This window comes from Sminthopsis crassicaudata, chromosome 3 (genome assembly GCF_048593235.1).
Source record: "Sminthopsis crassicaudata isolate SCR6 chromosome 3, ASM4859323v1, whole genome shotgun sequence".
Classification (NCBI taxonomy): Eukaryota; Metazoa; Chordata; class Mammalia; order Dasyuromorphia; family Dasyuridae; genus Sminthopsis; species Sminthopsis crassicaudata.
The window spans coordinates 456,598,459-456,625,912 of record NC_133619.1 but is presented as its reverse complement, the minus strand read 5'-3'; the positions used below and the strand labels follow the sequence as shown (position 1 = coordinate 456,625,912).

The 27,454-nt window shown below is 31.6% G+C and overlaps 1 protein-coding gene across 8 annotated transcripts in view; it reads left to right on the top strand.

The window, feature by feature from the left end:
- Window positions 1–27,454, top strand: part of MARCHF7 (membrane associated ring-CH-type finger 7) — a 48,120-nt gene that overhangs the window by 17,905 nt on the left and 2,761 nt on the right. For 2 of the 8 annotated variants that reach the window (XM_074303327.1, XM_074303329.1), the window contains 7 exons: window positions 5,046–5,238; window positions 9,756–9,920; window positions 12,135–13,248; window positions 14,302–14,471; window positions 22,107–22,216; window positions 24,172–24,285; window positions 26,830–26,878. In XM_074303327.1, coding sequence (XP_074159428.1) covers window positions 5,046–5,238; window positions 9,756–9,920; window positions 12,135–13,248; window positions 14,302–14,471; window positions 22,107–22,216; window positions 24,172–24,285; window positions 26,830–26,878 — 1,915 coding nt within the window. Of the gene's footprint in view, window positions 1–1,045; window positions 1,205–5,045; window positions 5,239–9,755; window positions 9,921–12,134; window positions 13,249–14,301; window positions 14,472–22,106; window positions 22,240–24,171; window positions 24,286–26,829; window positions 26,879–27,454 lie in introns of all 8 variants that reach the window. The other 6 variants (XM_074303323.1, XM_074303321.1, XM_074303326.1 and 3 more) reach the window with 6 other exon arrangements.

Sequence of the window (27,454 nt, the reverse complement as noted above, 5' to 3'; positions counted from 1 at the left end):
TTCAAGGTAATTCTATTCTGTATTGATATTCCAAGGACATAAGAAGGGATACTCTAAATGTGAATTTTAATGTATTTTTATGTAAGTGTCCACTTAGATATGTATCAGTTCATTGTTGAAATTGAAGCAGTCTCTGTAATAGCATACTTTTAACTTTGTTACCCAGACACACATACGCACGAACAAACTTAGGTGGTTTTGGATAGCCAGACCATTTGAAGGTTAGGCTTTCTGTGACTGGCAGACTTCAATATTTGTATATTCCTATTGTAGGAAAGATAAACTATATTTTATATATTATAACACTTAAGGGCAGAGGGCAAAATTAGAAAGAACCTATTCTCACATGTCAAATCAGGGAAGAAAGAATAGGGTATCAGATAACAAGTCTTTATATATAGCATATCTATGGGGCGCAAGAGAACTATGTCTGGTTACATATTCAGTTTTTGCTTATTTGGGAAACTGAGTTGAAATTTCATCATGGGAAACAGCAGTAGATCCCTGGAGCTCACAAACACATTGAGGCAGGCAAAAAAATAGCTAACTAGAATCTTATTTTAAATGCTATTTTTCTGCTTGAGGACATAGTCATATATGGCAGATCTGTTAGAAAGGTTGATATGGAAATACTCAGGCAAGATGGAAGGTGGTTGTTTAAAATGTTTTCTGTTCTTTTTAAAACTTTAGAAATAACCATTCACTATGGACAAGACAAATGATTAATTATAAAGGAAAAGTTAAGTACTTTTCCCCAGTATACCTCCTATTGAAGCTACATTGAATACCTAATTTACAGTTGAGTGAACCCATATGTGATAGTATAGAATGTCATGAAAATCTCAATTTTTATTAATCTCCTGCCTTATATAGTGACATTTTTTGATGTAGTACATAGATATTTTAAGACCCTTTTTACTTAAGTCTGGAGGGCACAAGAAAAGGAATAAACTATGAGGATTCAGTTAATAGTGTTTAAATTGTATAGGCTATCAGAAAACTCTTTTGAGTTGGAAGTGAGTCATGAAAATGTTATTTACTCCAGGAGTCCAATCTGTTGCATACTTCTGGTAGAGACTGGGGATTTGGAGAAAGAGAAGCCCATGAAACTCCATGGAAATTTACCAGTTCCTCTCCAACTCACTTCTCAGGAACATTTGAACGTCCATGGTCTGGAAACTTTTTGGGAAGTAGAAGCAGATTGGTAAGACTCACATCAAACCTAAATTAGGAATCTATTATATGTGGGAAGGATGAGGCCATCATTATTATTATTATTTTTTTTTTTTTTAACAGTTCCTTTAATTCTTTGATTTTAAATTTCAAGCACATGTTGAACATGAGATGCTTCGGAATGAATGAGATTTGATATTCATCTTCAGTTTTATTTCTTTAGTTTGTAGTTTAAGTGTAGCATAAAATTTTAATTTGTGCCCTTTGTTTTTAAACCCCGATTGCCTTTATTTTGAGAAAAGTGTTATTTTAAATCAGGTTTTTTGGGAAATATCAAAACCAGTTACTACCATAATCTCCTTTGTGCCTTTCCCCCTCCTATATAGTTTTGAGGATTCATTGATTTACTCAATAAACATAAAGTACTTTTTCCTTCATTCCATTCAGGGGAATACTAACAAGCCTCATAGACATTTAAAAGACTTTATTATCAACAATACGCTACCCCCTGCTTCCAACATCTTTTTCTTTTATTCAATCTTTTATCTTAAAACCTCATACTGGTTTGGTACCCTGTGTAAAGATGCTTTTAAATTATGGTTTTAGTTGATATGTAATACTGCTTATTTATATTGTCAGGCTGTTTTATTTTTAAGACTACTTACATTTTTTACCTGATTCATTTTGAATCTTTGCTCTTTCCTTGCATTTATTTTGATTACTTTTTGCCTAAATTTATTATTCCCAGCTGAAATTCTAAGATTCTTTAATTTTATTTAATTTCCAACAACCTTCCCTTCATTTAGTTTTTATATAAAATGTCAGTTTTTGCGATAATACATGTTTTTACTCTGTATTTTGGATTCTACTAATCTACTGCAGCCCCTCCTCAGTGTGGAAGTGACTCCAAGGCTTTTAGAGGTTTATGCCAAGAAAAGTATTAATTAATTCAAGCAGATCTTTTTAAACTTGGAAGTCTCGGAGTATGAAGTCCAACAGTGAACTTATATATCCCTTCTGAGGGCTAAATTTAGAAGTTTGAATTACAAGGTCAATGGGGATGAAGACCTTGGGAAAGTTAAAACTTCTCAGATCATGATTTTTTTGGTTTCTGCCCTATTTCCAGTCATCTTCTATTCACCTATAAATTTATGAATATTTTGAAAAAATATTGAGCAAAATACTATATGCCAAGCACTTGGATATAATCATTAAGGAGCTTGCAAACCTAGTTAGGGGGTAGAGTATGGGAGAGAAGAGAAAACAAATCTTACTTAAAATTAGCTGATGAAATGTTGCAGTGGTAGTTGTAGGTCACAGTATAAGAAGCAACAGCTGAACTATACAATTGGTAAAGGCATTCTGCCAGTGATTCAGTTCCAATCAGAACAGAATTTTTGGTATAGGGAATTGAAGTGGGTTTTTTTTTTTGATGGCTAATTGGTGTGATTTGAATTGGCAGGAAAGAGCTATAAGATTTGCTTCTTAACCCAGTTTATAGAATGGCAAATTAATAAGATCTTTTATTTTTCATTTCCATATGAAAATGAATTCTTGAAGCATTTTGTACTTGGAAATACTGTTTGAAAACTAAAATTTTGTATTTGTGGATCATAAAGAGCCTTAAGAGACGTATTCCTTGGTCAAAGCTTAATAGGGAGGAACCTCTGGTTGGCTTCATAATTCTATGTAAAACTTAATAGAAGCTTCTGGGATTTCTATCCATAAAATTAAATTCTAAATAGGACTATGGCCTTATGTTAAAATGTTTATTTAAAAACTATCTAAAAATATTGATATGTACATAATTCTTAAGCCATAAAATTTTTGAGTTTGAATGATTTTAAACCAAACCTTCAATATGAATTTTCATCCTCACCCAAAAAAAAAAAAAAGATTTTAAAATTACTTTTGTAGCTTTTTAATTTTTGTTTTAAGTATATGTTGTATTACTATCATCATATTTATTTGTTTGGGTGCTTCTGACATCTTTTAATTGTAGGGAAGCCTGCATAGTTTTTTCTGGTGTTATCAGTTAAATTTTCTTGAGCATAAAGTTAATATACTAAATATTACTGAAGCATAACTTTTTTTTTTTTTTAAAGAGCAACTTTTGATTTAATAAGTTGAAGTGATGATACCACTTTAATTGTGGAATATTTATCCTGTTGGACTACCTCATGGGGAACAAAAGGGATTGGCATACACTTGTCAAATATGTGATTAAAATTCATTTGTATTTTTTTAGACATGAGAATCTAGATTTGAATTCTAGCTCTACCATTTATGTGACCTTAAGTAAGTCATTTTATCCCAATTTTGTCTAAAAGGCATATCTAGTAATTTTAAATAAAATGCTTAATTTGTATTGACATAGCACCATCTCAGTGATCTCATAGCTGCTATTTATCCTGTCCATTAAGGGTTTTTCAATATTTCTAACAAATTTAAATAGCTCTATTATATGATTTGAAATAAATATTCAATAGCATGGTTTCTGCTAAAGCTTAGGCATGTTTGATATGTTAAAAATTTGCTATTCAGCAAATGCGACTATTAACATTATATTAATATGTGTGCTGCTCATATATTATTTTTGCTTGTCCTATCACAGAAAATTAGAATTATAATATTACTTAATAACAGGGCTCTATCATATTCCCTTTTTATGGCCGCTTATGGTATTAAAATATTTGTTTCTCTTATATAAAGATTGATTTAGGTAGAGATTGTGTTTTCAGTTCATTTTTCTTTTTCTTTGGTAAACTAGTTAAAAAATATTTTTTGCTTATTAAAGGGAAGTAGGTGATTTTGTGTTTTAAAAAAATATAAAACTTAGCTGATTTTGATTGAAGTGTTCAATATTAGTGATATTCTACTATTCTTTGTATGGGGAGTTGTTTTTAAATAGTTTTAAATTGTGTGTGTGTGTGTGTGTGTGTGTGTCCTCACTTTGACATTATTTCTAAGTAAGATTGTATTCTTGCCAAGGTCATGCTGTCCGTGTTTGTTTGGTTTTTTTTAACTGTCTAAAGTCTGAGTTGTAAAAGTTGAAAATACTTAATGTTGAAAAGTACTTTAGTATTTTGTGTATGTGTAAAATATGTCTGCTATGTGTTTTCAGAAATTTACTCTTTTTTCCCACTAGAATCAGGCATCATTCTGGTAAATAAAATGAATTTTGCATTTAAAAATTTAATTTATAACAACTTTTACATATAGTTTGACATCTTTAGGAATGGAGATTTAAGGTATTTTTGGAAGAATTAATGTAGGAGCAATTTGGGAACAGGCCTTCTCCCTCTCCCTTCCCCTCCAAATTGTCTTGGGCAATGTGATAGGGGTGACTAGTCAGTATGTAGTAAAAAGAAGCATGGACCTCAGTTCTAATTTTGATTCTTTTATGAATCTTGAGCATGTTGCTTAAACTCTAAATCTGGATCATCATTTATAAAATAAAGGGTTCTAAATAGATCATCTTTATTGTGGTGCTGCCTATTACCTTAAAAATTATTTCTAGTCCTATTACTCATGTAAAATATCTTTTTTTTTTTTTTTTCAAGAATTGTTACTTAGACTAGATTCTAGTAACTTAGTCCTTTGAAAGCAAATATCTTATGTTTAAATAAAAAACTTATTAATTGTTAATTAAAGTAACAAACTACCCAAGCGTGTGCATGTGTGTGCGTGCGTGCCCATGCGTGTGCAGCTTAACATGTCAGAATTTGCTCAGATAAATTAAGGCTTGTAGAGAGGAATAAATGGTTCTTGAACATAGGATAAACCATTTTAGATGAAATTTTAAACTGCAAGTAGAAAGCAAACAATTTTTATTTTCATTCTAATTTTTTTTTTTTTTTTTAAACTTGTAGGCAACATCATCAACACTGACTTCACCTTTTCAGTCTTCATGGTATGGTGAATCTGAGAGAACTCAGGGAGCATACCCAAGATTGCAAAACCAGCAACGAGAACATGATTCAAAGAGGCCTAAGCTTTCTTATACAAGTTGTACATCTACCTCAACTGGGAGAAATAGTGGAAGTGGTTTGAATTCAATATCAGGTAATAATGAAATCACTAGAGTCAAAATGTAGTAAATATTTTTCAAAAGCAGAAAAAAAAATTCTGATTTGTTTTTGTTTTCGTTTCAAAAAGCCAAATATTTGGAGTTGAATGGGTAGAAATAATTTTGTAGGTTATGAGACTGAATTATCAGTTATCTTAAATATCCAGAGATCCTGCAAGTCAGTACTAAAATTAGAAAGTGAAACTTGATAGTTTTTCTAAAGTTTTTAAATAAAAATTTTAACATAAGGACACAGTTCTATTTAGAATTTGACTTTATAGATAAAAATCTCAGAAGCTTCTGTTAAATTTTATATAGAATTAGGAAGCCAATCAGAGGTTCCTTCCTATTAAGCTTTGACCAAGGAATTGAATTAGGTCTCTTAAGACTCTTTGTGATCTTTATGAAAATTTGTTTTCAAACAGTATTTCCAAGTATAAAATGCTTCAAGAATTCATTTTCACATGGAAATGAAAAATAAAAGATCTTATTAGCTCTGCCATTGTATAAATGCCATCATGATCACTTAATAGCACAGTTATCCCCACGGGAACTTACTTTTGAAAGAGATGAGAATGGAGTAATTGTACTTGAGAAAGGAAAGGAAGGACTTGTATTGGATTGTTGGGAAATCTTCAGACTTGTAACTGAAGAGGGACTAGGATGTTTCTTTGTCTCCAGGAATTCTTGGTGAGTGGCCCAGAAATCTACCTTAATCTTGCCAGCAAATGAACTAGCTTGAGCTCATTAGTTGTAGAGCAGGAAAAAAAAAGAGAGAGGCCATGAACTGTATCTTATGGATAATTATTCCTCTCCCCTTTCCAAATTACTCATGGGTTTCACATTTACTTTTAGTATCTTTCTTATAAATAGGAATAGTGAAAGAAGATACCTCTGACCTTAAAAATAAAATATAGGAATAGAAAACTTTGTGTTTTGATTCCTGAAATTTTAACATAAACAATTTTTTTTTTATTATTTGAACTATTCCTTTACACAAAGCTATGACAATAAAGGAAACAACTATTCCTTTCCCCGATTTTATTTCAGAATTGGAGATACTCAGGCAGGATTTGTCACAAGGCTAGAATCTTTCCCATAGCCTAGATTTCATTCCTTAGTACTGCCTGCTTTTGTAGCTTCCATGCTAAGGCATTTTTCAAACATGTGGATTTTGTAAAATCAAGAATTTGATTGGGACAGGGAGAATAGGGTAGACAGTTTTTTTGTTTAGTTTAGGTTTTTTTTTTTTTTTTAAATAACTTTTGAATTCCATTGGCTTCTCATCTCTAGTGTCACACTGAAATGGACTTATCACTCAATTTGTCTAGCTTTTTCCTTGCTGGAATATCATCTGTGAGGCACACTCATTATTAGTAGGTATCTCTCAAACATATTAATAAAACTAACATAGAATATTGAGCCTCTCTACTCCTGGGCCATATCATATTGTGTATTTTAATGACCTGTTTGGCATTGGGGAAAGTGTAAAGATTTGATAAAGCATTGACACCACTTTGGTGGACTTTAATGACTGAGTTTAGAAATATGATATAGATAATCACAATACAAAATAGGACATTAGTATATAAGAGAGGTGCAAACAAAATGTTTTATAAGAGGAACTAAGAATATCAGGAAAGGTTTAATGAAAGAATTATTATTTGAATTGTACATTGAAAGATGGATAGGAAATTAGATAAAATGAAAAAAGGAAAGGACATTCTTTTTATAGGGAAAAGTTTGAGTAAAATCAAGAAAGTGGAGATGTACAAAGTGTATTTGAGGTACTAAGCAATCTGACATAGAATGTAGCAGAGAATATAGGAGATAAAGGGAGTATAGAAGCTGGTTATGGAAGGCCTTGAATGATTGGCAGTAGTTTGGGAATTTGGTTGAGAAAATTTTGAGTACAGGAATCATGACCAGATATGTTTCAGTGTGATGAATAAATTGGAGAAGATAAGTAGTATAAAAAAAACCAACCTCTTAGGAAATTTTTTATAGTCATCCACATAAGTGATTACTGAGAGTCAATAATTTGTTTAGTGGAATGAGTCCTGGATTAGGCTTTAGAAGACTTGGATTTCAAGTCCATTTCTGTTATTTGTTCTTCTAAGTACTTCATCAGTAAGATGAATAAGGGATTGTTGTGAGGAAAGCTCTTGGCAAATCATAAGGTGCTATATAAAGTAAGAGTTGTCAAGAATTCAATGGCATTTGAGCATTAAATGGCATTTATTTTATTTTATTTTTTTACAATTCTGATTGTCACAATTTTATTTGAATAATTTCATCCTAGACAGTTGCTCTTGAAGATTTTCATTTTTGTTTTTAATGATAGGTAGTTGTGCTTTTTTGCTTTTATTTCCCCAAAGTCAACCCAAAAAAAGAAATTCAGGATAAGATAATCAAGTTTGCTGCTACAAGGGGCTGAAAATTTGCTGAAATCTTACATATAAACATATCTATACATACATACATACGGGGGAAGGGATCTATACATGTATGTGTTATATACCCCACATACATATCTATAACATACCTAGAGTTGTGAAATGACTGTCCTTTCCTATTACTTTGACATACTTATGAAATCATAATTTTAAAAAAAGAACTATGTAGTTAGGAGAAAAAAGTATTATTTTAGTCCAAAATAGGCAGTACATGGTAGGCATGAGCTGGCAGAAATCAAAGAAATGATAATTATGCCATCTTTTTTGTTCTTGGCATATGGAAATGTTTGTGTTAATTAGTATTTGCAATTCTAATTCTAATTATATTTATATATTAAAATAATAACTATATTATAATAAAGTAATTAAAAAATTTTTGTGATTTTAAAATAAAGTTAGTTACACACTAAGAGTGTGAGGGACAATTGATGGTCATCTTTATCCTTTCGTATCACTTATATTCTTACAGTAAGGGGCAAGGCAGTCCCCAGTGTGTTGGTGGATCCTTATGGTGTACTTAAAGAAGGACTAGGACAAGAATTGCATAGAATGAGCTGCCACAGATGTATTTCCATCTATATCTTTGAAAGAAAATATTCATTTCATAAGATTATAGAGGACTACAAGATTTCAAAGATAGGTGACTTTTAAGTGAATGATGGTGCCATTGATTGAAATAGTAAAATCAGAATCATCATAAGGAGAAGATTAAAAAGATCAAATCTAAATGAGTTAAATTTGAAACATCTAGGTAGCAATGGCCTCTAGGAAGTCAGAGGTATCTGTAGTTTGAAGAAAAATTGGAACTGGAAGTAAAGATTTTAGAATAAATTGATTTAGAGATGATAAGTAGAGCTGTTAGATGACTAAATTTGCCAAGCGAAAAAATATACTGAAAAATATAGAGTGCTTGTTTAAGTTGAAGCACCTGATATAAGGTAAAAAGAAGAAATACACTGTATATAGAGTTGACGGGCGAGTACTCAGCAAATTAAATTATTAATGACTTTATCCTATGTAAATAGAGCCTTTGATTTATATAAACCTTTACTAGAAGGTACTTTTAAAAGTTATCCTAGGATTGATAAACTACTGGATTGTGTAGAGCCCACAGTTTAGAATCATTTTTTATAGTTAATATTGTTTTAAATAACTTACAGGATTGTTGTGAAGAAAACCCTTTTTAAACCTTTAAAATATAATATAAATATGAGTTACTAATGTCTGAAAGGTAATTATATTAAGGCAAGAGAATGAAGCTAGGTTTTTAATGGTGTGGTTTTATACTACTTTAAAATAAAATTCATTTGTGAAATTTACAGATTTTTAAATTAAGTGAAAAATTTTAACCATTGTTGTATATGAGTATATAAATTTAGAATTTCTTCTCCCACTTAGCCCTTCCCTCTCCCTTGCCTCCCCCCAACTAATTACTGGAGTTCATTTTTTACACTCATTTTCTTCAAGAGACAAATGAAAAGAATTAAATGTCTATTGTTCCTGTCATAAATTTTTGATTTCATGAGGTTGGTAGTTTGCCTTGTAGAGAGATGAATCACTTCTGTTACAGATAAATTTGAATGCTAATACTTACTGTGTATTATCTCTTAAGTTGTTTTATCTTGTAATGAAATAAATAACTGGTCCAAATTTAATTATGTGGATTCTAATTTTAGTAATTGATATTAATAGAAGTTTTGTCCCAACTTGTTTCTGAAAAATAGTTCTCTTATAACCAATCATGATGCATTTTATGTCTAAGAATATGAGTTGTGAAGTTTAATAGATTAGACTTCATTTTTATAGTGTTTCATTAGATAAATGGTTTTCTTTGAATAGATCTTGACCTGTAGCAAAATTAGTGCCCTTTCTGTTTTCACTATTCAAAAACGAAGTTGCAATTCAAAAACATTGGTGGCTTATTTTCTGTAAAAGATCTGCTATATTTTGTCTCCCCAAAATGGGTGATTTCAAATGCATATTAGTGAAACATATGGATGAGCTTTTAAAGACTTTTTGGAAAGCTCTTTGGATTAAAACTTCACTTTTATTTTCAGATTCTTCTTGGAGACATAGCCAAATTCCCAGGTCTTCTTCAATGGTACTTGGATCACTGGGGACTGAATTAGTAAGAGAGAGAAGAGATCTGGAAAGGAGAACAGATCCCTCTATTAATCTTATGGATTATAGTCACAGAAGTGGTGATTTTACATCTTCATCATGTATGTTTAAATTGTATTTTTCTTGTGAAGTGCCTTTTATTTTCAGTTTTACATATATTCCTTAAATAAGTAATGAAAAGTAAGTGCAATTTATGACATTTGGTGGAGGAGGGAAGAACAAGTTGAGAAAGCAATTTTATTATTTGGGTTTGGGATTCCCCAACTAATAAGGTGAGTGTTTATTTGCCAGTTGTTTTCTCTTTCATAACCATACTTCTAGAAAAAGGAATCTAAACCTTAGCTTATACTTCATTATCTCATTCATTTTAAATTCTTTGGAATTAGGCTTCCTCTCCTATCTCCTGACTGAAACATCTTTCTATAGTTTGTCAGTATTCTTTTGTTAAATCTTTTGACTTGTTCTTTTTTCTCATCATTTTTGACTTCTCTGCAAAAAAAAAAAAAAAAAAAAAAAAAATTATGAACACCCATCCCCATTAAAAAACAATAAAATACCTATAACAAATGTGCATAATTAAGCAAAAGAGATTTCTCTATTGACCATGTTTATTTAGTCCTTTTCTTTTTTCTTTCTTTTTCTTTTTTTTTTTTTTTTTTTTTTTTTTTTTGCTGAGGCAATTGGGGTTAAGTGACTTGTCCAGGGTCAAACACCTAGGAAGTGTTAAGTGTCTGAGGCCAGATTTGAACTCAGGTCTTCCTGACTTCAGGGCTGGTGCTCTATTCACTGTACCACCTAGCTACCCCTCTCCCCACCCTTTACTTGTTTCTAAGAAACATTTAATGTTGTTCACTATCCTATTCTGGGTATTTCTTGTGATAATCTTTTTTACTTGTTATCCTATCTCTGACTGGTCCCTACAGATGATCTCCCAAAGTTCTTTCTAGGCCCTCTTTTTAATCTCTTTTTCCTGGTGTGATCTCATTAGTTCACAATAGATTGACTTATATTTATGGAAATTACTGCTAGAGCTATGTATGTCTAAATATTTCTTCAGTTGTGTCCTGTAAGCATATTGATTTTAGCATCTCCAAATTTTATTATCTATTTTAATCTGTTCTAAACTTCTTTATAGCAACTACCATCTCAGTCATTCAAGTTTAAAACCTCGGAGTAATGTGTCACTTTCATCTTTGGTTTTTCCTCCATTATCTGTTAATTTGCCACGTCTTTTCAATTTTAATGCTTGAATCTCACATCTTTCCTTTCCACTCATGAATACCACCCCATTTTAGGCTCTAATCACACAGAAAATTTAGAATCACTACTCTAGACAAATGATGTGATATCAGAACTTTTTATAATAAGACTTTGATTATTAAAAATAGTCCTCCTTTCCAATTACATATATTTTGCTTCAGATTTTTTTTCATTCTTCAAACATCACAACATTGAATGCAGAAGCAAATAAGAGAATCCACCTGTCTTCTGCTAAGCTGTACATTAAAGAAATTTTCATAAATAAATAAACAATACCATTTTTCTCACTAAAATTTTGTTTTTGGAAAAAAAAATTTTTTCCCCATTAAAATTATTTTAATAGACAATGATTTTATTATGTTTAAATGGATAATTTTTAATGTTTTAAGCATTATTTCTAATACTTTTAAAATATTGACACATATAACCCAAATAAAAACTCTTTGGGATAGTCACTTTTTAAGAGTGTAAAGAAAGGGATTCTCAGTAATTTCTGAATCTAGAAATTTGGGGACCAAAAGATCTAAAAATCATTCACTTACAATTTTACTTATCTTTCAGTTGAACTTTCTCCTTCAGTTTATTCTTCATTTACTTATTAAAACATAAGTATCTGTGGTTCCCTATTGTCTGTAATAGAAGTACATATTTCTAAGATTGGCAATATCTTTCTGTCTTTCCTTTTGCTCAAACTGACTTGCACTTTTGAGGACTTTGTTTCTATTCAACATAGCAAAAATGATATTGGTCAGTACTGTATTGTTGGTATTTTGAATTTTAAAATTTATATTTTATATAATATACAATAGTAGTACACAAGATGTAATAATATAAAAATTTGAAATATATGATCTTAAATAAGAATTAAGCCATAATGAGTTTTATCATGCCCCAGAATATTTTTGCAATAAAATTGCATTTCATACATGGTAACATCTGTTCTGTGAATAGCATAATGACAAAATGAAGATAATGCCAACAGATAAACTTTTTAATATCAGAATTATGTTCAGCTAATCATTTTCTCCCTTTGTCTCTTGCTGTTTTAATAATAGATCTTCAAGATAGAGTTGCTTCTTCATATTCTCAAGGAGCAAGACCAAAAGAGAATTCACTGAACACTTTAAGATTAAATACATCATCCATGAACCGTCAATGGCCTTCTGAACATCAGTCCTCATTTTATTCTAGAGAACCAAGTAGAAATTCTTCCAGATCAAACTTTTCTCCAAGAGAAATGGAATCTCCCCAAAGGAGTGTACAGCAAGGTTTTTCTTACATCCCAAATAGAGAGGAAGCTTCTTCCATTAATAATTCTGAAAGGATTGGTTCATCTCAAAGATCATTGACTGAGTCTTCCAGTGACACTGAAGGAAGGCGGACAACCAGGCAGTTGTTGTCTCGTCTAGCTTCTAGTATGTCATCTACCTTTTTTTCACGAAGATCTAGTCAGGATTCCCTGAATACAAGATCATTAGATTCTGAAAATTCTTATGTTGCTCCAACAGTTCTGACTTCCACACAATCCAGCGGTAGTACAACTTCATCTTCTGAAGTTCAAGATAATAGAACATCTGAATCTTCTCAGGGATTTAGATTTCTTAGGCGAAGATGGGGTTTATCATCTGTTGGCCAAAATCCTAACTCTGAGACTGGTTCAGAAAACTTTAGCCAAGAGTCTGAAAGTAGAAATGCTGGTTCTTGGTTGTCCTCCTCTCTAAGAAATAGATGCACACCTTTATTTTCAAGGAGACGTCGAGAAGGAAGAGATGAATCTACACGAATTCGCACTACTGATGTGCCATCTAGACCTCATCATGTTTTGAGAAGAGAGTCTAATGAAGATGTTCACCTTGAAACACAAAATGAATCCCTTGGGACTACTGCCAATAGATCACAAACCCCTACAGTACCCAGCAGTGCAGCTGCTTCTGCTGCTTCCACACCAGATTTGGCTCATAGTGGAAGAAATACAGGAATATCTGGAATTCTTCCTGGTTCCTTATTCCGATTTGCAGTCCCCTCAGCTCTAGGAAGCAGTTTATCTGACAATGTCATGATCACTGTAGATATTATTCCCTCAGGTTGGAATTCATCTGATGGGCAGAATGATAAGACTAAAACCTTACCATCAAGAGATCCAGAAAAACTACAAAAAATAAAAGAGAGGTAAACCAATGCATTTTTCTTGAAGCCATAAAAGTTCTGTGTGTAGTAACCTGCTTAGAATTTTTCTTACTTAAATGCTTTCTAATAATATTGATAATTGAACTGAAAATTTTTGAAAGTTAGATCTAAAGTCTATGTGCTATATTCACAATAGATATTTAATATGATTCTATGAAATAAATGTATTGAATTATGTATGCTAGTAATTAAGGATAGATAACAGCAAACAAAATAAATTTTTATTTTCTTGGAATACAAAAATACACAACATTAGTTTTTTTCCATCCCTTGACAAAAAATTCAGCTAAACTTCTAGTATAAGAGGGCTCAAGTTGTTGTATAATCTACAAGAAACTTCTTGTAGCTGTTTTGAATTTCTTTCACTTCCCCTGAACCTGGGGGAGTAACCTAGACCTCTTCAACCAGTGGTTTTAATAGCCCAGATTAAGTAGATTGAGGCTGCTAAGAAAAAGGTTATCTTATATTATGATTAAAATTTAACTTTTTGGGGGAGATTAATTTGATTTAGCATATTTTGCTTGTTTTCAACACTTAGACTTTTAACTAATAATTAGTTAAGCTGTGTGTGTTTGTTTATATGTGTTTGCACCTACACACACAACACGTTCAAAAGGAGAATTGCCTTGATGAGTGCTTCTCTCAAAGCATTAAATAATTTGTCCTTTTAAGAAATCACAAATAAGATTGTTGGGGAGACAAGTTGTGTATTAGAAAGACCTTGGGAAGAAAAACGTGAACAGTATTGCTGTGTATATGCTACATTCAGATAATGGGTAAAGGATTTGAATTGCTATTTCATTACTTCCAAGTAGATGGTGATAACAATTTCTTGTTATGTGGCTTTGGGTTCACCTTGGATAATAAGTAGTTTTTGGGTTCCCCTCTTAAGTTGAGGGGAATAAGACTTTTGAGATCATTCTATAATATAAGCCAAATATAAATATGTGGAGTCAGGGGTAAAAGTATTTTATCTGAAGAGAAAAACACACATCATCAGTTGTTTCCTTTTTTTTTTTTTTTTTTTTTTTTTAGTCTTCTCTTAGAGGATTCTGATGAAGAAGAAGGTGATTTGTGTAGAATTTGCCAGATGGCAGCTGCATCATCTTCTAATCTTCTAATAGAGCCATGCAAATGCACTGGAAGTTTGCAATATGTTCATCAGGAGTGTATGAAGAAGTGGTTACAGGCTAAAATTAATTCTGGTAAAAATCTACTATTTTCTGACCATTTTTTCTTTTTATAATTAGTATAAAATTTGTTCTATGACTATGTGATGTGTATTATCTATTGGAATTTTTTTTTCCCCCCTGAGGCTGGGGTTAAGTGACTAGCCCAGGGTCACACAGCTAGGAAGTGTTAAGTGTCTGAGACCAGATTTGAACTCGGGTCCTCCTGAATTCAAGGCTGGTGTTCCATCCACTGCACCACCTAATTCAAGCCCAATGAATTAGTTCCAAAGAACTATTAATTTGAAATTCATTTTTCCTACTATTATAGACTCTTAAAAGGAGAAAGAGACTTTAAAGGGACTCTAGTAAACTTCATTTTACAAATGAAGAATACAAGACTCAAAGAAGTTTGTATGGTAAGGTCATGTAGCCAATATAGTTGAAGAGTTACCATTGGAAATTGGCTTTATTGAACCTCCTCCCATCCATTGCTTTTTTTTTTTTTTTTCCTACCAAATCCCTGTTCAATAACTTTCAGCTAACTAGTAGCCTCTTCACATATGTACAGTGTGCAGTGTGAAATATAATGGATATTTGCATTGATGACTTTAGGATACTGTAGGGATCCTTCAAATATAGCATGTAATTATGTGTCTGTGTTAATTTTAGAATTGTCTCTTTTCTGTTCAGTTACAAATGACATTTGTATTCTAGTTTTGATTTATTTTGTCACTTTTCAGTGAGCCAGGCTGTATTTTAAAGGCACTGTGATTCTGGTGAAGCGTAGAACTTAGAACTGTAAAACTTGGGTATGTGTGCCTGTTCTCCAGCTTACTAGGCATGTAATTTTGAGCAAGTTACTTAGCTACTTCAGTTTCTCCATTTCCAAAGGAAATATTTCTCTTGCCACCTTCTCACTAGTTATCAGTATCAAATGAAGTAATGATAGTCAGCCACTTAAGCTCTGCAGACTTATTTATTAAATAAAGGAATTGTAAACAAGTGGTATAAATCTCCTAACTCTAGAACCATGCCTTATATGGATCCTGCATGTAGGTGTCTGTTCAGTTCTGCAATTTGAGTCTTCTTTTTGCTTTTGACATCTCTTAAGATGTTAAACTCTGATAAAAACCCCTTTCCTTCCACCTCTCCTATTATACTTCGTTCTGTTATCTTTCAGTCTTTATCCCTTCATATTTTCACAATCTGTCATCCTGCCACTTATTACTCTTTATTATTTTCATCTTGTCTTAGTGATTTCAACATTTTTCTTCCCTTCACTCTTGAAATCTTCAGCTTCTCCTTTTCAGTATTGCCAACTTTGGATATCTCACCACCCAAAGATAGGGTTTTCTTCTGAGCAATGAAGTCCTGATTGGAAGTTACTAAACTATCACCTAGCATCACCCCCATATTTTTCAATTTTATTTTAATTGAGGTTTTATTTCTGCAAAGAAAAAGACCTATGGTCTTCAAGTAGAATTTAGTGATTATTAGTAATATTGTAGAAGAGATTCTTAAGGTCAATCAGAAAGCATTTATTAAATGTTTCCTATGTGTCAGGTATATAGTGAAAAATAGGATCCTTGCCTTCATCAGCTGACAACTATAATGGATGAGACCATGTGACAGAAAATTTTGCATATATGTTATATATGTGTTTTAACTAGAAAGTAATCTCAGAAGGATACCACTAGCAATTAGGGGATCTAGTAAAGGACTCTATGGAATTTGACCTGAGGCTGGAATGTGAATTGGAATGCAGAGGTGAGGAAAGAATATATTCTAGGCATGAAGAACAGCTTGCGAAAAGGTAGTCAGGAAATGAAGTCTCATTTATTAGGAACAAGATGATGACCAAGGTTGCCAGATCATATCTAGTCATAGGTAGGGTAATGGTAAGACCAGAAAGATAGGAGGAGGTCAGATTGTGATGGGTTTTGAAAAGTTTGAGTGTAAAGGAGTAACCAGGCCAGAACATCAGGTTTTACTTTACTTGAGCATCACTGGTCATTTCCTACCCTGCTTTCCCATGTTTTAATTTTAAAAATTTCTTTTGAGTTGCAAATTTTTTTTCGTCCTCCCTTCCAGCCCCCACTTCTGCAAGGTAGTAAGCAATTTAATATAGGTTATATGTGTGTAATCCTATAAAACACATTTTTGTATTAGTCATGTTGCTAAGAAATAGAACAAAAAGAAAAAACATGAAAAAAATAAAAGTGAAAATAGTATGCTTTGATTTACATTCAGACATAAGTAGTTCTTTCTCTGAATATAAATAGAATTTTCCATCATGCATCTTTTGAAATTCTTTGATCATGGTATTGCTGAAGAGAGCTAAATTTGTTATAGTTGATCACAACACATTTGCTGTTACTGCTGTTTTCTCATTGTGTTCACTTTGCTTAGCATCCCTTTTTAAAAAAAAAAAAATTTCTGTTGTAAATTCTCTCATCCATTGAAAAGGCAAGAAAAAATAAAATCCTTTATTAATACATATATACATGGAAAAAATTGCTCATTAGTTTAAATTAAGAAATAGAAGAAATCTGTAAATTCATTCTACATTTTGAATCTATCAGTTCTTTTTCTGTAGTGGATATGTTATGGATCCTTCGAGTTGTGATTGATCATTGTGTTTGATTAGAGTTAGTGAATCTGTCAGTGTTTATCTTTACAATATTGTTATTGACTATGTAAATTGTTTTCTTGGTTCTGAGCATTCATACAAACTTCCCAGGTTTTTCTGAAACAGTCCTTCTCCTTCATCATTTCTTGTTCTTGTAATGCAATAATATTTCATCACAGTCATATCTTCACTAGTTCGACATTCCTCAATTGATAGGCATCTGAATTTTCTATTCATTGCTACCAAAAAAAAAGCTAAATATTTTTGTACATGTAAGTACTTTCTTTTCTTTTTTTGATCTTTTTGGGATACAAACTTAGTAACATTCTGAGATAGTAGGTTTGAACAATATTTAATAGCTTTGGGGGTGTAGTAACAAATTGCTCGACTAGGGAGCTTTTAAGTAAAAAAGCATCTTTTTAAAAATTTTATGAAGCTTTGAAGATGAAATTTGGTATGGAATTTTAAGTATTTCTTCATTATATTAAAGTGTTTTTTTGTTTTGTTTTGTTTTTTCCTTATTTGGCATTTATTACTGTACTTAAAGTTGTATAACCTAGACTTTCATATTCTCTCATTTTGGAATTATTTGTTTCAAAACTTACCTTAATTGTTACCTACTATATGCAAACTTTTGTGATCTTTATGTCCTCAGGTCCTGCTGCCTTCTCCAGAAATTGTCTTGCATTTATTTAGAATATATTTACATTTGTACATGTTGTCTACTTTTGAGGTAGATAAGAGGCAGTTTCCAGTTCTCTTTTCAGCTTTCTACCTATGGTACTGAAACATAATCTTGATATTACCTTACTTCTTGCCTCTTTTTCTATATTTAATTAGAATTATTGAAATTAAGGAATGTGAATTCCTTAAGAGTGCAGAGATAATTTTTACATTTACATTTCTAGCACTTGGTATAGTGCACATGGCACATACAAATCTAAAAACTGGTTGTTAATTGAGATTACACCTCAGAAGTTAAATGATGCTAATAACATTTAAATAAGCTGTAAGATTTGGGTTGTAGTGCATTTTTCTCATAACTCTAAAGTTACAAAATGAAAATGTTCAGATTATTCCAATAAAGTAATAAAACTTAACTAAAATAAAAAACATATATCATAATCTTTAAAAATAGTGAATATAAAATGTAATCTAGTCATAGTCAATAAGCATTTGTTTATTAAGTGCTTGCTAAGTGCCAGATAACTGTTAATTATTGGGATATAAGTACAAATGTGAGAGTTTGATCACTTGTATTCAGATAAAGGACAATATATACAAAACCATATAGTGGTGAAGAAAAGTATTTGAGGCATAAACTCATCATAACCAGATTCATAGAAGTGGGAGTTGGAAAATTATGTATGATGAACAATAGTAGGCAAGCGTAAGGTATAATCAACCTGGAAGAATAAGCTGGAACCAGATTGTGAAGGACTTTAAATCACAATTGAGAATTTGTATTTTTACCAAAAGATCATGGTGGGGACAACCCCTAGAGCTCTTTTTTAATAGAAGAGTGACAAGGAGACTTTCAAATTATTAATTTGGCAGTTTTGTGAAGGGTGGATTAGAACATTATTTTCAGTAGTCCAGGTGAAGAAAGATCATGAAAATCTGAATCAAGTTAGTTGTGTTAGGGGAGGAAAGAGTCATGAAATGGAGAGATGAGAGGGTGGAATAGAAAAGATTAAATAGCTATTTGGATGGAGAAGTCAATTGTTTTATTTTTAAAGAATAGAGATCTAGTCATATTTGTTGTAACCATGGAGGAGCAATTGATTCTAAAGAGATTGAAAATAAGAAAAAGATCAAATAAGAAATTGATGGAGGGGGGGTTGGATATTAAGGGCACAAGTAATTGGGAAGGCTTTGGCTAGGAGAATGGGCTTGCTTTTTCCTTTAAGATTGGAACCAAGAAGCCAAAAATGTGGAGTGAGGTATGAGGCAGTGTTATGTAGGAAAACAGGGGTTTTCCAAACATGAATTGTAGAGGAGAGAGAATTCCTGAGAGTTCTCAGTCTTTATTATTTCTGACTACTGAAACTTGGGTAATGTAGAGGTATCATCGAGAATAGAATTTTCTTCAAATTGTTCCTTAGAATATTAGTATTTAGGAGGAATTTTCTGAGGTTAATTTAACAAGTAAGGTTAAAGTATAGGGATTTTTAGTATTTAAGTATGGATGAGGATCTTATTTTTTAATCAACTAGAGTATATTCAGAGGCTTCTGAGATTAATGTGTGGTATACTCAACTCTTACTGCTTCAAATACAAACCTGTGAACAAATTTTTTTTTTTAAATTCGAAGTTTAAATAGATTATATAAAAGCTTGGAAATCTTGCTACAAAGAAAAAATAATAGTGGAGTGCCCTTTCCTGCTGGCGTAGAAGGCATGTGATCTTTATTTAATTTACTTTTAATATTTTTTTCAAGTCCCATTACTCTATCAATCATATTTCTGATTTTTTTCAGTTATATATTTGATTTGCTGGTGGAATCACTTCACTGTAGAATCTTAATTATTCTCTGGAATTCTCTATTTCATAATTCAAAATCACATTTTGAAGTGGGTTCAGTGACATTACCTAAAATTTTAAGTTAAGATTTCATTACTGTTTTAATTTACCTCTTTTCCTAACCTCCCCATCAATATTTTCTTATTAAAGGTAGTTTTAAAGTGAATAACCTATAGCCTAAACAGCTGGATCAGACTATTTATGGCAGTGGTCCTCAAACTTTTTAAATAGGGGGCCAGTTCACTGTCCCTCAGACTGTTGGAGGGCCGGACTATAGTAAAAACAAAAACTCACATTCTGTCTCCGTCCCTCAGCCCATTTGCCATAACCAGGAGCCACATAAACATCCTCAGCGGGCTACATTTGGCTTTTTTTTAGTTTTTATGAATTTTGTCAGGAACATGGGATTTAAATTGCAGGGTGAGGCTAATACTAATAATACTGATTTCTTCCTTTATAATGGCTAGAGTATCTATCACTTTCCTAACTGCTCTTTGTGTTGATCCTGAAGAAACAAAAAGCTCTACTTTCATAGCATTGCTAAAATTTTATTTTGTTAATTGATTTGGCATGTTATGTGTGAGAACTGTTTTTTTTTTTTTTTTAATATACACACTAGTATAATTTTTAGTAATCAGGTTTGTTTAATACTGTGGAAATTAGGTAATTTGAATTACTACTAGAATGGAAAATTTATTTGCTCTTAATCCTTATGTAACTGTCACTTGATTATTCACTGGTATTTGAAAAATGTCTGTAGGTTTACTTAGATGACTTTGCCTTCAGAAACTTTACTTGTTGCACATAATTTTTAGCAGCCCTGCTCACAGTTTCCTCACCACTTGAATTCAAACATGTAGAAAGTTTGCTTCAGTGGTAAAAGGAATGAAGATTCCAGTCAGAAGATTTCGTTCTTATCCTTGTTTACAAGTATTTCCTTGGGTAAATCACTTAAACTCTAGGCTTCAAATAAAGTTGCAAAATTAAAGTTGGGTGACAGTTAAGGTCCTTTTCAGTTATAAATTCTGTGGTCATTTGTTCTTGTTTTTAGATACAGATTTTCCACATAAGGAAATTATTTTTTAACAAAAGGGTAAAGAGCAGCAACAAAGTTTATGGGAAGAAATGTTCTGCAGTGGAAAGATTGCTGAATTAGTCTGGGAAAATCAATTGAAAGTCTAGATCTTACTTATTCTCTAGATAAGGCATATGACTAGATTATCCGAGTTCCCTTCCTGTTCTAAATCTGCAACAAAGTAATTTCAATCTAAGACAAATTTGAATTTTAGTTCTTCATTGGAATTTTAGTGAAAACCAAATGAAAGAGATTATTTGCAATACATTTTTAGATACATTGACTCTTTGTTCTGAGCTTTAAGTATTCATCTTTAGTTTTTTACCTGACAGTACTAATGTTAATTTATCACAAGTTATTCCTACTTTTCTACATTTATTTTCTCAAATTATCATTATATACTTTGTGGTTATTATACTTTTTTTCTATTTAATACTGAATTGCTTTTTAGAAAACTGCCCTTAACTTTCAAGTCTTTTAAGAATAACCAAGATAAGGGGCAGCTAGGTGGTGCAGTGGATAGAGTACCAGCCTTGAATTCAGGAGGACTGGAGTTCAAATCTGGCCTCAGACAGTCACACACCTAGCTGTGTGACCCTGGGCAAGTCACTTAACCCTAGCTTCAGAAAAAGAAAACAAAACAAAGAATAACCAAGATATATGCAGTACAATAATTGTATAAATATGTATGCATCTATCTGATATATTTCTACCATGTTTAACATATTGGACTACTTGCCATCTAGGGGAAGATGTGGGGGAAGAAAGGGAAAATTGGAACACAAGGTTTTGCAAGGGCTAATGTTGAAGAATTGTCCACTCTTATGTTTTGAAAAATAAAAAGCTTTAATTAAAAAAAAAAAAGAATAACCAAGATATATGGTTAGTTTAGGATTATTTTAGCCATTTGGAAATTGAAATTTAAACGTGACCAAGGGGTAAGGGTATTTGGGGATAAGGAAATGCTGCTGTGAATCTTATTGTGATGACTATTTTTCATATTTCTAAAACAATTTGTTTTAGTGGCACGTGAGTCAAGTGCATAGCCCCTAAAAATTGCTAGGTATTTACATACCAAAGACACTTCATCAGGGTGTGTCTCTTGATGTTTTGTCTTAAAGTTATTAGAGTAGACTTTGTCATTGTTTTGTGTTGCCATGTCTAGGGAAACAATGTAAATTCCATTCTTTTGCAGAGGTTTCTGGGAAAAACAAAGTATGAGTAAGCAATAGTTGTTGTTTGACATGCATATTGAAAATTGCCTATTTCCATATTCAAGGAAATGTTTATTTTATTGCTTTGAAAATTAATGTGTTTTTTTTCATGAATATATTTGATATGTTAATTATATAGACTTTAAAGGTGGTTTGGGATGAAGATGCAAATGGTTTTGTGGAAACATATGAAAATAAAATCTAACTTTGAATTTCATTTCTACTAGGTTCATCATTGGAATCTGTAACCACCTGTGAACTGTGTAAAGAAAAGTTACAGCTTAACCTAGAGGATTTTGATATTCATGAACTTCATAGGGCTCATGCAAATGAACAAGTTAGTATATTTTGCCTAATTTGGTAAGTGTCTGTTCTGTGTTTAGAGGACAACTTTTGAGGAAATCAATTTGATCATGGTCAGGATCCTGCATAAAAAAAAAAAAACAGAATAAAACACTATTTTCCAAATAATGCTTTTCATCATTTTGGGAGTTATTTCAGAACTTATGCTCTGACTTTTCTGCCTTTATCCTTAACTTTTTTAAGGTAAAAGGTAAAACACTAGTCAAGTCATTAATTTTGTGTTTATGAGGCTAAAAAAACTTTTTACAAATTAAAGTTTGAAAAAGTTTTTCAGTCATGCAATTTTTTCCCCTGTCTTTTACCAGGGTTATTCGGTTTCCAGCTGTCTTGTGAATAGCATTCACCAATTTCAAACATTTTCCCTCTTTTGCTATAAGAATAGAATTTGCCATCAGTTTGGTTAAAGATTTGATTGCATTTTGCTATACTTTCTCTCTAAAACCTCAGAAAAGGAGTAGGTAAATATAATTTAAGCATTGTTTCCTCTCATTGCCTCGCCTTTCACATTTTAAAATTCCCATTTAACTGAAAAACTTGTTTTTAAAATTTTTTCCCCTTTTGCTTTCCCTATAAACTTTTTAAATAGGGGGCCAGTTCACTGCCCCTCAGACTGTTGGAAGGCCGGACTATAGTAAAAACAAAAACTCACACTCTGCCTCTGCCTCTCAGCCCATTTGCCATAACCTGGCAGCCGCATAAACGTCTGCAGGCCATAGTTTGAGGACCCCTGCTAGAAAGGATATAAATGATTTCTTCATGGTTGAGTTAATGCTGCTTTAATTCTCTCTTTTCTTCTCTTACTCCCTAGGTTTTGTCTATAAGAGATTAAAAATTAATTAGTTTCCAACAACTTTCATTGTTATTGATAATGAAACAAAATTTTAAAAACAGTTTAGGGAATTTTTATATACTTGAAGATCAAGAATAAAGGTTAGACCAAAGCCTTTTGGCAAAAGGCCAAAATGGGCTCTTGGGATAAAAATAATTTTTCACTATTAGTACAAATGGCATTTTTCTAGCAAAAGAGGATAGGGATAGGTTTTATTTTTATTAGAAAATTTCATTTTCAGCAGGGAGAAATTAGAGGAAATATGTCACTCATATGTCACCTTTGAACCTCTAAGAAGTGATACTAACCTACATAATGATTTGCAGTGGAGAAGCTACCATATCACAAAAGTGAATATAGCAAATAATACTTTTAAGGTACCTAATTACTAATGAACAGGCTTGACTAGGGAGCCATGTGAGAGATTAGCTCTTTTGTCAATGAGAAGTTCTAATGAGAAATACTAGAATAAATCAACTTTTAGAATTAGAGAAGTGATTAAATTTTTTTTAACATGTTAGGAAACTGCTGAAGTTTTTGGTAAATATGTAGTTTAAAGTTCAGATACGTTAACTGACCTTGCATAATGCAAAAGTCAGATAGATTTTGACAAATATTTTAAGTAGCTAGTCCACTAGTTACCATACCAACTTTTAAAAGATATGTAAGTTTTTACAGAATGGAAAATTTTAGTTATGTAAATCCTTTTTCAGTTATGCGAGTTTTAAGTTACAGCTAAGGAAACAGAAAATTTTGGAATATTTTCTTTATTCTGAGATTTGTAGAAAATAAAGTTCTGAACCATCTTAGATGATTTAAAAGTCCTTTCCCCCCCTTTCTTTTAAATATTTTTTTTTCTTTTAATATGCCTAAATAAACATTTTTCCCATGTAACAGATGGCATGGTGTTTTGATAGAGGGTTTTTTTTTTTTTTTTAAAGTTTAAGCCTTATGCTCTATTATGGCACCTAATGTATATGAGTGTTTTTCTTCTGTTTCTCAGAGAACTGAGTCACTGTATATCCATATCTTTAGTCTGCTTTTCTGATATATATATATATATATTTTTTTTTTTTCTCATTTTTTCCTTTCAACTGAAGGCAGAGTATGAGTTTATCAGTTCGGGTCTGTACCTGGTTGTGTTGTTGCATTTATGTGAACAAAGCTTTTCTGATATGCTGGGAACTGCAAGTGAAGCTAGCACACGTGTCCGAGTAAGTAATATTGAGATGGGGATGGGAGAATAGGCTGAATCAGTAGTTTAGATTTGGGAAGAAATCATTGGGAAGATTGTTTTAGGAGAACTAAATTTTTTTAATGGTGCTAGAAGATCTTAAAAGTGAAAGTCCTTAAGTTGTTTGTTTTGTTTGTTTGTTTGTTTTTTTAAGACATTTACTATTTTCTATCCATTATCCAATATTCTATTATTGAAAACATTTTCAACGATGGGGAAATAAAGTTTATTTTTTAAATGATTTCACTTTGAATAATGGCAACTCTAGATAGAATTGTTAACATAAGAGATAGAAGTTTCTTTTACAAATTTTATTATAGCATGGAAATTTAAAATATAACTCCCAAAATCTAGAAACTTGAAGAAGGTACTTTTAGTAAGCTTATTTCTATTTTAATTTTGAAAATATTCAAAAAGTTATTTGATCATGCCATAAATTAACTCCAGTATTAAAAAAATTTTTTTCCATTATATATTATTTATATCAAAACATTTTCAACTTTTGTTGAGGGTGGATTTTGTCGTTATTGAAAAACAGTTTTTTTTCTTTTTTGGTTTTGTTTTGTTTTTTTCTGAGGCTGGGGTTTAGTGACTTGCCCAGGGTCACACAGCTAGGAAGTGTTAAGTGTCTGAGATCAGATTTGAACTCTGGTCCTCCTGAATTCAGGGCTGGTGCTCTATCCACTGCGCCACCTAACTGCCAGGAAAAACAGTTGTTTTAAAGGGTGTTAGATTATTCTAAATTATGAATTTCTCAGTGCTTAATTTTTTATTAATCTTTGAAGATAGATGAAAAATACCAACTCTCCACTCACTTGTAAGTCAAGCCCCTATGCTCCCTTCCCCCCTTCCTCCCCCAATATTCAATATCTCTCTATTTTAGGTCATGTCATGGTAGAGGTCTCATGATAATTATTTAGAGAGAAACTGTAGTAAAGTTACTAGCAAAAATTCTAGTAAAGTGAACTTATTTTTAATTTAAGTAGTGTTCAGTATCAAGATTTTTATTTAGGATTTGATATATTTCTTTTCAGGTTATGAGCTTATGTGCAGGATAATTTTCTCATTTGTTTTTAAACATCCTTTGACATAAGTTCTAAGCTAATTTGCTATTTTTACAAGGTTCAGAAGTTACCCTTGTTAGAGCCAAATTAGGCTGTTTTTTGGTGAAGTAATGAATGGCATAGTTTTATCAAGTTTATTTTGCCTTTCATCATCCATTTTATTTTTATACTTCCAACTTACCATTAACTCTGGACTATCTGATTTTTATTGGACACATGAATTGCTTTCTGTATGTTCTTAAAAACTACTTAAACCTATATCCCACCATGTAGTATTTATCATAGATGGTACTTTCTTTACCATCATACCAAGGCAAGTCTTGATCTTTTTGGGGGGAATGGGTGGAGTGGGGTGGATGATTACACATTTGACTAGTTTTTAGATTTTATATGTTACTAGACAATATTTTGAAATATATATGCCTAAGTGCTCATATAGTGCCTGAATAATTTGTTTTGCACTTAATTCTGTTCCTTGTTATATAGAACTTGGAAGGTTCCCTAATATAGCTTATAGTATATATATATATATATATATATATATATATATATATATATTTTTTTTTTTTTTTTTTTTTTTGGAAGCTGTTGTGTAAATGAAGTTCAATACTTTATTAACAATTCATAGTGAAAAAAATTGAAAAATGTCTGTGAAATGATCAGATCATTTTATGTAAGTTCTTCATTTTATTAGCACTTAATGTTGGTGAATAAAAAAGAATTAACAATAATAAGAAATTATTAAGATACCACAGAAAAGGAATTTTTCTAGAAATCATGGAATTCCTACTCTTCTAATCTGATCAAATTATAAAGTTTTTTCTTTTTAAAGCAAAACTGATTACAGAATGTTTTTTTTATTTTTCAATCTGTCCCTTAACCTACTATGTACATAATTGTGATTGAGATTTTTTTCAAAGTCAATACTATTTTTAGTATAGAACTGAACTTGAAACTTCAGTTTTTTTAGACTGTTACATCAAATTTAGACAGAAAATTAGATTCGTGAATTTTTTGTTTTTCTTTTTAATGTGAAATCCAGTTGTCTCTTTGTAATATATCTCTAAATTGATAGAGTCCCCAGGTTATAGAGTTTTCAAAATTGGATTAAATTTTGAAGTAATTTGCTTCAGTGCAAAGAATGAGTACCATTGCATGGAATAATCTATTTCTATTTAAGGAATGTCGTGGCTGTTTTTCTTTGTAGCAAACAATGAGAGCAGCAACTTAGTATTAAGTAAAAATTTTCCTGAAAAAGCATGTATATACATGCACATATTTTAAATACTGCCCTTAAATTATGTGTTTTAATTGATTGAAGATAAAGCCCCAGCAGCTAGATTTTTATGGGCTTAAAATGATATTTAATTTTGTGTTAAGTAAGATAAACCACCTATACTTATTCTGTAGATCCATATACAACATTTAAACTACTCTATTTCTTTCTGCATTGTTTCTAGTTTATTAACCTTGCAAGAACTCTTCAGGCACATATGGAAGATCTTGAAAGTAGGTGACATTTCCCCTCCCCAGATTTGTTAAATTTATTATTGCAAATTAAACCCATTGGACAAAACCTGCTAGTGTTCCTCTTTTTTTGAAGGCATGTGCTGTAATTAGCTTTAATGTCATTTTGACTGACATATAATCTTAACACGGAATTGCGGGGGAGGGGGGAAGGCATAGAAATTTAGAGAAACTAAATTGTTGGGGAAAAAAAATTGAGGGGCGGGACTAATGATGATCAGTGGACTGTTTATTTAATGGGAAGTTAAGTAAAGAAACCCTAACATGCCTTGAATCAATCAGTTTCAACTCTCTAAGTGGGACTAAAACAGTTAATGATTCAATGTTTTTTTTTTTTTTTTAAATCAGATATTTATTAAATTTATATAATTACATTTAAAAATATGTAAAAGCATTTTAAGATACTGTATAAGCCTTAAGATAATAATTTTTCATCTCTATGAAAATGTCAAATGTCTTTGAACCCTGTTTTTCCATGTATTTCTCTGCCCCTTTTCCTCTCAAAAGCTAATGCCACCATGTTGTTTAGATGATTCCTCTCCTTTTCACATAGACTAA